The 12,387-nt window shown below is 38.8% G+C and overlaps 1 protein-coding gene across 3 annotated transcripts; it reads right to left on the bottom strand.

Moving 5' to 3' along the window:
* Positions 1-131: 131 nt before the first annotated feature.
* vps4b (vacuolar protein sorting 4 homolog B) lies at positions 132-11,818 on the bottom strand. 3 transcript variants are annotated; one of them, XM_068341279.1, is made up of 13 exons: positions 11,662-11,817; positions 8,144-8,255; positions 7,577-7,677; positions 4,493-4,604; positions 4,052-4,202; positions 3,899-3,954; positions 3,630-3,749; positions 3,334-3,490; positions 3,082-3,230; positions 2,580-2,661; positions 2,276-2,495; positions 2,037-2,177; positions 132-1,847 (listed from the first exon to the last, which is right to left on the bottom strand). In XM_068341279.1, the coding sequence occupies exons 1-13, from the start codon at positions 11,680-11,682 to the stop codon at positions 1,746-1,748; spliced, it is 1,524 nt and encodes a 507-aa protein (XP_068197380.1). In that variant the 5' UTR covers positions 11,683-11,817; the 3' UTR covers positions 132-1,745. The 3 variants fall into 3 exon arrangements, with proteins under 3 accessions (XP_068197380.1, XP_068197381.1, XP_068197382.1); XM_068341280.1 differs by lacking the exons at positions 7,577-7,677; positions 8,144-8,255; positions 11,662-11,817 and adding an exon at positions 6,435-6,931; XM_068341281.1 differs by lacking the exons at positions 132-1,847; positions 2,276-2,495 and having other exon boundaries at positions 2,040-2,177; positions 11,662-11,818.
* Between the last annotated feature and the right edge of the window lie 569 nt (positions 11,819-12,387).

Genomic DNA, 12,387 nt, shown 5'->3' with positions numbered 1-12,387 from the left:
TACATATATACACGCGCAGGCAATATGGAAAATGATTATTTGGACTTGGCAAAAATGAAAATAGTTAACATACTGTGGGGAGAGGGTGGATGGGGTTGGGGAACGAGGTATAGCCAGTGATTATGCTTGGGTCATATCATTGATTTTTATTTACAAAAAACATTTTTGTCCACGGTGTCTTGGCTGATTTCTTTTTTTGACATTTCCCCTGCTTTAAAAAACACCCACCTTACATCGCTGTCAACACTCGCGGCACAAACCGTACCACTTACTGAATTAGTCATTGGTATCAGCCCGGCATCGAGGCTTCAGACGTCACCATTTTCAGCTCCTCCCCTAGATGAAGCAAGCCTCGATATGCGCTTCGCGGGAACGCCCCTTTCCCTACTTGGCACACGCTTCGAAGCCTCAACATGGAACATCACAATTTGTTTATCCACCACGTACCTTGATTGCTGGAGGCAACTATTTTTATCGATTCATTCATTTCATCATTATTTACCAATGGCTCCACTGTAGTCATGAAATTGTTACACAAAAGTAAACATTTACTAACATTTCCATTACTTTTATTTACATTATGAAAGTGATAAAAACAAGATCTACAGGCAATAACTTTACAACGAAAAGGTTTGAGTTGAGTAGATGTAAAGAAGTAAAATAAATGTTCCCCATAAAAACTCGAAATAGATAGCTTTCACATCTTGAAAGAAAGTTGCGTACAATCTCTAGAGTTTAGATGAAATGTGCAAATATTTTACACTTCAAATCATTGAATATATGCATTACGATTAAATTAATAGTAATCCCATCTCTGCACAAAACTTGCAGCTATTCAAGAAGGCACACGGTGCACACTGTCATGTATGGCATGCATTTGTGATCTCATCTGAGCCATCACTATCCAGCTTTAACACCTCAGTCCTTGTTTTATAGAAATATACAGGTAAGTTTATCTATGTATAAGGCTTAGTTTTTTGTCATTTGAATTAATCAGTAAAGCCTGGACATAACACTGGAAATATATACAGTAGACTGGAAAAAAACAAATGCACTTTGCAAGCTGAGTGATGAAGAATGTTAAAGCCAATGGATCCTTAAAAAAATCTGGTGATCAACGCTAATAGTTATGTTTAATTTAAAAGGCAAAAGGAACAAATACGATTGTTATGTCAGTCAACTGGACAAACAATGCAAAATTTCCATAAGGGATATTGTAGTTGTCACCCTGAGTATGTGGAAGAAATTTTTACATATACATCACCTTGAGATTCTTTGAACCCAATTCATCAACCCTGCTTAAGATAAACACATTCTATGTAGAAGAGTACACATTAAAAAGGCTTGTCCCCATCAAACACACACACACACACACACACACACACACACACACACACACACACACCATTTATCAGTCTTGCATTAAGTTCAATAGCCCTAATTTTGATTGTTGTTGTACAGGTCTGCCATAAGTTTGCTTGTTTGGGTATTCTATTTCATTAAGTTGCATTGACTATTGTATCAGGTCAACAATAGATGCCAAGCCTTTAATCTCGAATGAATATTCAATAAAAAGTAGTCTTCCACCCTTCACATGTGGTTATAATTTGGCAAAACAGAGCAGGAATCATGCTCATTTAAAATAAATGTAGGACAGAAAGATGAAAAAAAAAAAAGGACACAGACAGTACAGAGAGACAATCATGATTCGTTTGCTTTGGTTTGAATTGGCTCAATCATCCCATCTAGCCTTCCTGTCCAAAGTCTTCTGTGAATTTTTTCAGTTTTTCCAGATCTTGCTCATTGACTGTTGGCTTTGTGCTTGACAAAGACCTCAGCATGTCAGACTAAAAAGATGAAACAAAGTTATATAACACCAAGCAAGTGGTTTAATATACAGTGGTAACTCTACTTACTAATGTCTCTACTTATGAAATTTTCTACTTACATAATTTCTTCCGGAACCAATTAAGTTTGTAAGTAGAGGTACCACTGTATGTTTATAATGCTGCCTGGTAATACTGTATATATCTTACCATGCATACTACAGGTTCCATCAGTTTATCCCCAGAGACTTCTATCCATGTCATCTCAATTGCATTGGGATCACCAGGTGAGCAAGGAGTCAAGAGGTCATCTACAATGGTATTGGGGTCATTCCGTGATGGTCCTCTTACCTTATTAGAATGAAAACATGGAAACCAAACAAATGTTACACTTCGGCAACATTTTAAACATACGCAAAGAACATACACAAAATCTTACAAGGACATACCCGTTTGAAGTGGGTCGCTGACTGGACCTTTCGAACAGGCTGCATAAGAGCATCCCTAACAATGATACTGATATCTGCACCTGAGTATTTTTCTGTCCTCTTTCCCAAAGTGACAAAATCAGATTCTGTGAGGCTGTTGGGGGTGGAGCCCAGATGGAGCTTGAACATAAACGAGCGTGCATGCTCCTCAGGAAGGGGAATATAGATCCTTTTCTCAAATCTGAGAAGATATTATTGGTGCGCAATTATTAAATGATGCCAACAGTATTGTTACTGTCAGCTTTCTTCTAGAAAAAGCAATTACCTTCTTCTGATGGCTGAGTCGAGAGTCCACGGGATGTTTGTAGCTCCAAGTACCAACACCCCCTCATTGTCATTTCCTACTCCTGTAAAACAAAATATACTTTGATGTCTTCACTAACCTCTGCTTGATCACACTAGCCCTATTTCTAAAATAATACAAAGTAATTGCAAAGTAAATACAAATATTTAGCAAATAAATAGATGAATATTAGCAAACTCAGGATAACTTAAACGTTTCTCCAGTCCACAGATCAATTTCTTTGGTGGTGATACACTTGTTTCTTCTATGTAAAGATTATTGAATTTTAGGGTAAGTGGGTTCAGAACCTGCATCAGTTGGAGCTTTAAGATGCTTTTTTTTTGTGTGTTTATTGAACTGACATTTGATAATGATTTAATCGGGGTTTGAAACAGATTAAAATGTAAGATTGAAATTTTAAATTGTATTTATATTTTCACTTCACTATTAACTTCATATAATTGTTTTAGTTTATCAAACTTACCCTGCATCTGAACCAGAAACTCTGTCTTAATACGGCGGGCAGCCTCACTCTCGTTCTCACTTCTTGAGCCACACAGGGAATCAATCTCGTCAATGAAGATAATAGAAGGCTTGTGCTCCCTTGCAAGGGTAAACAGATTTTTAACCAACCTGAGAAGTAAAACAGAGGTTTTTGCAAAAAATTATATAGCACTGCTATTTGTTAATTTACATTTTCTATACTCAAACCGGGCATACTGTTAATATGATTTACTTTTCACTCTCTCCAAGCCATTTGGAGACAAGGTCAGATGAGGAGATGGAGAAGAAGGTGGAGTTGTTTGCTTCTGTAGCAACAGCTTTAGCCAGATATGACTTTCCTGTACCCGGAGGGCCAAAGAGTAAGATTCCTCTCCATGGAGTTCTCTTTCCTGTCAGTCATACAAACAGATAATGCCGTCACCAAAATCCCTCAACTGAATTCTGATACAACTGCGCCTATTGCAATAAAGCTCTTGGCTAGTATCTTTAAAAGGAAATTCCAGTGAATAAAATTTTTAAATTTAACACCTGTGAAAAGGTGGGGGAATTTGATTGGAAGAATAACAGCCTCTTTCAGTGCTTCCTTGGCAACCTCCAATCCAGCTACATCATTCCATTTGATGTTTGGTTTCTCCATCACAATTGCTCCTGAAAAGCATAATACATTACTGAAGAGCTATATTATTTTTCCACTGCGGGACTAATAAAATAATCTCTTTTCCAAGTACCACAACTATTACAAGCATTACCAAAACACAGTTCAGACTAAAAAAAACCCAAATTCATACATTACAAACCTGAGAGTTGATTTTGGAACTTCTTTTTCTCTGGATCATCTCCATCGCTTTCATTCCTAGAAACAAACATAAATGATCTAGATGAACAGAACACACACAAACATACACTGCATGATCACATTTACTCCACTGCCAATCCATCAATCAACACACCCTTTGTCATCGTCCTGTGATTCTTTCACTGGCTTTGCAGGAGGGTTTTTGTCTTTTTTCTTCAGATACTCCTTTAGCTTCTCTGCTCTGTCCAGATATTCAGCACATTTATCCCGGATACTCTGTTTGGCTTTTTCACCATGTGCTTCATCTGTCAGGGTACAAGCACACAAAAGTTATTTGCACCTGGAAAACAACAACAACAACAACACTCTATGTGTACTCTATGTGGTATGAAGAATAAAAATATAAAAATACATTTAAACACTTAAGAGTTGAGATGTTTTACAATGTTCCTGCTATCAACACAGCTGTTACAGTATAAAGTAGCTTGGATGTTATTTTTAAATATAATGCAAGCATCATCACCAAGAATTATTTGGATTATACTGTAGTATATGTTTAGTCAAGTATATGTTCAATAAGAAAATAAAAACTTACATTTCAGCACATGGAGGAAGTGCATAACAGCAAACTCGTACAGTTGAAGAGCCTCAGCATAGTTCTGGGCTGCATCCTCTTGAGATGCCTTGCTGGCAAGATCAATGCCTTTCTATGACACCGGAGAGAATAATGTTATTGTTTGCACTGTAAGTCCTAGAATGAATATAACGGTCAACTGAGAGAAGTAAATAACACTGTAGTTGATTTAATGTCACACTAGCATGCAAACACTACGATCTAAAATCGATGATGAAATGAAAGTTAATGATATGTAAGCGAACGTATCAGTTTCAAGGACCTTTCCACTTGACGCGATCGAACATTACACAAATACATCTAAATATTGAACCCTGCCTTATATGGTGACACATCAGCATCACTATAAGAACTGAACACACCATAATTTTTCTTTTAACAACTAACTTGTACTGTACCAACGATAAAATAGCACTTGCTATGGACAGACAGTGACACTGACAGTTCTTCTTTCAGTGTGTTGGGAGTGGCTTTTCTGAGGCAAAAAAAAAATCACTATTAAGTAGCTCTTCTTCTTTTAAAAAGAAAACCCTTCACCATCGAAAGGAAAAGAAAATCCTTATGCATCCTCTCCTCTCACACCAACTACTTTCATGTCCTCTTTCACTACATCCATAAACCTCCTCTTTCGTCTTCCTCTAGGCCTCCTGCCTGGCAGTTCAAAACTCAGCATTCTTCTACCAATATATTCACTATCTCTCTGGACAAGTCCAAACCATCTCAGTCTGGCCTCTCTGACATTATCTTCAAAACCTCTAACATGTGCTGTCCCTCTGATGTACTCATTCCTGATCCTATCCATCTTGGTCACTCCCAAAGAGAACATCAGCATCTTCATCTCTGCTACCTCCAGCTCTGCCTCCTGTCTTTTCTTCAGTGACACTGTCTCTAGACGAAACGACATCGCTGGTCTCACCACAGTTTTGGACGCCTTTCCTTTTTTTAGCTGAAACTGTTCTGTCACACATCACACCTGACACTTTTCTCCAACTGTTCCATCCTGCCTGTACATGCTTCTTCACCTCTTTTCCACACTCATCAGCTTTATTCCTCTGTAGTTGCCACAACTCTGCACATCTCCCTTGTTCTTAAAAATGGGCACCAGCACATTTCTCCTCCATTCCTCAAGCATCTTCTCACTATCTAAGATCCTGTTGAACAACCCAGTCAGAAACTCTACTGCCACCTCTCCAAGACACTTCCATACCTCTACAGGTATATCACCAGGACCGAGTGCCTTTCCACTCTTCATCCTCTTCAATGCCCTCCTCACTTCATCCTGACTAATCTTTGCTACTTCCTGGTCCACAACAGTCACCTCTTCTAGTCTTTGTTCTCTCTCATTATCTTCGTCCATCAACTCTTCAAAGTATTCTTTCCATCTTCCCATCACACTACTGGCACCTGTCAATAGACTTCCATCCCTATCCTTAATCACCCTAACCTGCTGCACGTCCCTCCCATCTCTGTCTCTCCGTTTTGCCAACCTGTATAGATCAGTCTCTCCCTCCTTACGGTCCAACCTAGCACACAAGTCATCATAAGCCCCTTGTTAGGCCTTTGCTACCTGGTAGCAGTGATGTTAAACGGTAGTTGCCCCATCTGCATGTATAACAACAGTACATTTGGGCACAGATACAGTCTATTTGTATTTGTGTTGATCACAGACTGCCGGTCGAATTCAAAACTGAATTAGCAAAGTTCGCTAACTATGCTATTTATCGTTAGCAGCTAATCTTATAAAAGACATAAGAGACGAAAGCGTAGTACATAACATCACTTAGCGCTGCTTGGTCTGTCAGCTACTGGCAAGTTTTTTATCATATGGTCCTTGAGAAGCACAACTTTTCTAGCTGATTTATTTAACCATTTTAACTAGCTGGTGGTTTGGTTCTAAGCTTACCTGAAAACTGGTAGCCATACAGGCTGGTCACTTGGCCGATAATCAAAACAACGCTGACACCTCAGTGAATAAAACAAGTTTGAAATACACAACTACACAATTTAACGTCAACAAACGATATTCAAGTCGATAATCGACTATTCTGTGAACCCTGTTTTTGTCTCTGAAATCGCTCCCGATCAAGAACGACGAGAGAACTTCCGCATTAGAAGTAGACTCGAAACTCCCGTTTACGGAATGCAATGACGTCAAGACGCAGCCTCGACGCACTTCACAGTACAGAATGTTACTGTTTTTGAAGTCGGGTTCTCCGGCTTCCTCCCACCTCCCAAAACATGCCCTTCAGGTTAATTGGCCGGTCCGACGTTGCCCTAAGTGTGTGAGAGTGTGAGCGTCTGCCTTTTTGAGGCTCCGCCGGTGCACTGGCATCGTGCCCGGAGTGTCCCTGGCTTCACGCCCTAAACCAGCTGGGCTATGCTCCAGCACCCCGCGACCCGCTACGGCGGATAAAGCGGCGATTAGAGGATGGATGTAGGCTCTGACAACAAAAAAGCTGTGAATACCTTAAACATACGTTCCGCTTTAGGTGTTTTTGTGTAATGTAAGGACATGTGGTCATACCCCCTGGCAACTCCTTTATATGTGCTCTGTCTGTAATTGTATACTGTTTTTGTATACTATACTGAATTTTCCTCAATAAATTTGTTTATTTAAAAAAAGAAGAAGATGGATGTATGGACGGATGGATGGATGGACGGACGGATAGATGGATGTATTGAAGCCAGCTGGAATAGGCTCCAGCTCCCCTTGAGCCCTGACAGAAGATAAAGCGGTGACAGAAAATGGATAGATGGATGGATGGATGGATTGAATCGATTTTAAAAACATAAAGTGACAATTATGGGTAAAAAATTGCCTCCTGGTTGTGAAAAAATTGTCGCCCTTGTTATTTTCTCGTACTTTTTCTAGTATTGCTCTTAATTTGCTGATCAAAGGGCTTGCTATGTGGTGCCTAGTCAATGTTTAACCCAAAGCCCAGACCTCTTTCATCCACATGCGCAGTGCTGTTTCCTTGTCACATTAATATTACAAAAAAAAAGAAAATCTACATTTGAAAAACAAAAAGGTATTTCCATAGCAACCTCCTTATTCACTAGGTACTCCTGTAGTTCTTCCACTCTGTCCAGGTACTGTTTACATTTATCTCTGATCTTCTGGTTGCCGTCTTTCCCCTGGGGTTCACCTGATGGGAATAAGAACATTCATGTAATACCATTTTGTAGTATTGCTTTTGTTTTTTTGTGAAGGATTTTATAACATATTCCACCAAATTCTAAGAACAGCATAATATATACGGACATCAAAACTTGTGTTTCCATTCATGTAAAATCAGCCACTACTAGGAAATGTTTTTGTGAATCCTCTTGCATGGATTTTGACAAGACCAATGTTGATGTTTTTATTGGCCACTGTAAAGGAGAGTGAGACAACATAATTCATTTTGTTGCAATTTACAACTACGGATGACAGATGATATTAAATCTTACACACCAGTTCTTTAAAACATACCAGAAAAGACAATGATGTTTGAATAATTTCCCTTTTAGGTACCAAGAAGCAATCAAGTACTGACAGTGATGGAAATCAATTGGCAATGCAATATAACAGTGTGACACTAAATGCATTTTTTTTCTATCATGGTGACATACGTTTTAAAATATGCAGAAAGTACTTGACAGCATGTTGGTAGGAGTCAATGGCCTTCTCATAGTTTCCATCTTGGTCTTCCTGTGAGGCCTTCTGTGCTACAACAACAGCTTTCTGGAAGAGCACAAAATTAAATAATATTTAAGATACCTTATGCCTCAATGAAAATCATTACATGGCACAACCTTTCCAAGAACCTATGATTTAGTGAGTTAACTGTTTACGGCAGTGGCTTAGCGGTAGAGCAGATGTCTTGAAGACCAGACATCGCCCAGCCATCAGCGGATCAATTCCCGCGCCCGCCAAGACATCCTCCAGGGTGTGAGCTGACGGTGGGAGGTGTTCAGCTCACCTCCCAGTGACTCCCAAGGCGCCCTTGAGCAAGGCGCCGTCCCCCCTATAAGCTGCTCATTTGGGGCGCATCCCTCACGTGACCCGTCACTCTAACTTCCCATAAATATACTGTTTGATGTTTACTAATTGCATGCCTACAGGCACCTTGTGTGTTGTTTTTCAGGGGCCTGTACACAACAATGTATGCATGCATGGTTTAACACATACTGTATGTGCATGTAACTGTTGTGTGGAGGGAAAAGACAATTTTCCCATCGTAGGGGATTAATACAGTGGACTTTTTTTCTCTGTCAGTGAGTTATGCCACTGAGCCTAGGTGGATGTACCACTCGAACTGCTTTGGCAAGGGTAAATGCTACAAAGGTGATATTTTGTGCTACAAAATATCAAACTCTATGACTGAACGATATCCCTTTCCTTCAGTTATGTGGCTGCTTTTGTTTGTAAAATGAAGTAAACAGTATAAAAGCAGGTTTCCTTTTGGTAATCTCTGCAAAACAAAATAAGTGTAAACTTTTTCTTGTACTCGAGTCACCAGTTTTGTCATTGCAACGCTAAGCGCAAAAGCAGTACAAAATTAAACATAACATGTCTGATCCATTCAATAATTGTCGATGTAAAGTCTACAAAATCCAGGACGTAAACTCACTAAACATGGATGAAGTACACTGTAAAACTGTAATTTATTTTCATCAATTAACTACGGCAGTCTCACTGGCATAGTACAGTACTATATACTTGACAGTTTTCTCTTTCTTGTCTACCATATTTTGGAATATATCAAAAGAAATAGGTACATATTTCATTATTGTAGACTTTTGAATTCAAAACACAATACTCACAGTTTGGTCAGTAAATTACTTTGCACTGATCTCCAGTGCAAAGTAATTTCCAGAGTAATTTCAATCTACAACGGAGAACAATTTACAATGTTCTAAATGCAAAGATCATTGCATAATCCAAGCAGAAATAAAAGAACAATATTTTAAGTATATTTCAAGAATTACAGTATTTTCCGCACTATTAGGCGCACTGGACTATAAGGTGCACCTTCAATGAATGGCCTATTTTAAACCTTTTTTATATAAAAGGCATACTGGATTATGAGGTGCATCTGATTATAAGGTGCACCTTCGATGAATGGCCTATTTAAAAACTTTTTTCACAAATAAAGCTCACTGGATTATAAGGTGCACTGTCACTTTTTGAGAAAATGAAAGGCTTTTAGGTGCGCCTTAGAGTGCGGAAAATAGTGTACATACAGTGCGCCCTCGTTCCTCGCAGTTAATGCGTTCCAGGAACCACACGTGATTAACGAATTCCGCGTTAGGGCGACAAACTATTTATTTTATTATTTACGGTAATTTAAACATTTATGAACCCTCCCCATACTGACATTAAACCACGTTCTATCTGTATTACCTTTTCCCACCATATTATCGACTGTTTAAAACACTTTTGTGTCTCAGGTAAGTTCGAGACTCAGGGAACGGGGCACACTTCAGGATGCCGTCAGCCAACAGAATGCGCGTACAGTATCACGTGACTGCCTCCCAAAAATCTGCGATGACGTAAAATCGCGAGCGTTGATGCGTGAATGCACGAGGGCACACTGTATATCCTGAAGAACACTTCAAAAAAACCTAAGTGAGATATTAGAAAACAACACTGATCAAAATTAGAGAATAATTTCACATACCTCCCAGTTGTTGGTATTAATATGGCACCTGATCTGGTACTAATTTCCTTGATTATCTGAAAACCCATTATTTAACTGGCACCCTAACATCCAGTTTCACTGACTCTGCAAGATGGTGGGCTGTTCTAAAGTGAAGGTAACCCTCTGATAGCAGGTTTTCCAGACGAAGCCACAAATTGGTTGTTCCTATTCTGTGATTTCAAGTTTATTGAATAATAATACTAAAAAGCTAATTTGTAGGTTGATCACTGAAAGCAATGACTTTGAAATGTCTGTTGATGTGATTAAGCACGTTACAAACAAACGCTGATTGAAAGCTACGTGTAGTATATAGAGATTACCATTTAAGAGGCCACCTTTTCAACAGGAGTGACAACATTTAACACTCACATACAGATAGAATATAGAATATAGAGATTTGAACCACCCACCTTCCAATAAGTGACTGACTGATCTCCACAGCCTACAAAAGTTTGGCAAGGATGAATATACTTGTCAAAGTGTGTTTGACAAGTATGTACTTGATACACATTAATAGAGGATAGGCTATCAAGGATACAGTTACCCCTGCCGCTGAGAAAAACTGTGGATGGATCATAAACACCATCATGGAACACTAAAATTTTTTAAATATTCCTCAAAATGTATAGAATAAGAAACTATAATATTAATTATATAGTAATAATTATATTATTCATAAGGTTCACATACAGTATTTAGAAGCGATTGTATGTGTGACGTTTCAATCCCTCTGTGTTTGAAGAGATGTGCATAGATATCCCCTATAAGGCAGATGGACTGACAGACAGGTGTAACTCTATATAGTGCCGTTTGACAGTTGCATAAGAATCACTATCTTATTATTACATCTGTGGAACTCTTTGTAAAAGGTTCAGCGGGCTGTTGAATGCCCAAGTCATTTTAATTTTTATCAAATTTTTGGTCCATAATTGTAATTTGATTTACGTCTTGTCAGAATTCTGCTGTCATTTAAACGGGGAGAAGTGAAGTATTGTTGAACCATGGATGTGTGAAGGGCATTCTTTACAGGATTGTATTTTAAAAATCACTGTAATCATTACAATGTAATGAAAACGAAATCATCTATCTATCTATCTATCTATCTATCTATCTATCTATCTATCTATCTATCTATCTATCTATCTATCTATCTATCTATCTAGTTAATTTAGTTTTCATTACGTTTAAATGACAGCAGAATTCTGTTAAGATGTTTTACAGTGTAGCCCACAAGCTACTTTTGCCAGCGTGAATTTCAACCAAGCAGCTTAACCTACAAACATAATATTACAGGTACTTCCGTCGGTAAAAAAAAAAGAGTCAGACTTACATAAAATATGCAGACCTCTTTGTACACACTCTCACGACGTTAGTTGCATTCGTTTCTCACTAACTTTCTCTGCGCCCAAGTGGCTCATTCAATCCTAAAGCTGTTAGTTGTCTCACCTGTAGATTTGTTGGATCCATATGGAGTCTCAGAAAATCGACAGAGTCGACAGGTGATCTCTGTCAGTATCGTTCCACCAGCCGTAGGACTATGTCACCGCAAAGTTCCGGAGTCATACACTCCCTCCCTCACTCCCTCAGAACCAAAGACAGCCTGTTCTGTCACCGCTGGAATGGGACGCGGAAAGCCTGACGTCGATGACTCACGGCCGTAAATTGCTGTAGAGCAAGTTACACACGTGTCTGAGCCCTTGCCACAACTAAACTACGTCAGCATTGTATCCCCCCCCCCCACACACACACACCAAAACACAAAATATGACGGAGAAGAGTGTACAGATGACACCGTCCGATCTCTTGGTACAATAGGCTAAATTGCTTTTGTTTTTTTGTTTGTTTTGTTTTCTGCGCGCTTGTGCGTGAACCCCCCACTAGAGGTCACTCCAAGAACGTTGAAAGATCATACTACGGTAGGGGGTACATACTTCCCAAGATGGGTCCATTTCAGAACCTAATGCAAGAGGTGATCCATCACTCAATTAACAAAAAAAAAAACACAAAAAACTATTTATACAGCAATAACCAGATTCTATTACGATTTGCAAACATCAAGGGATATTTTTTTTAGCAGATTATAGAATATATCTATTTTCCAAATTTAATGTGTGTCAGGGGATATATATATATATATATATATATATATATATATATATTTCACAATAAAAT

This window comes from Antennarius striatus, chromosome 18 (genome assembly GCF_040054535.1).
Source record: "Antennarius striatus isolate MH-2024 chromosome 18, ASM4005453v1, whole genome shotgun sequence".
Lineage (NCBI taxonomy): Eukaryota > Metazoa > Chordata > Actinopteri > Lophiiformes > Antennariidae > Antennarius > Antennarius striatus.
Note: the sequence above shows the minus strand (reverse complement) of the source record. Positions and strands in the feature narration are given on the sequence as shown.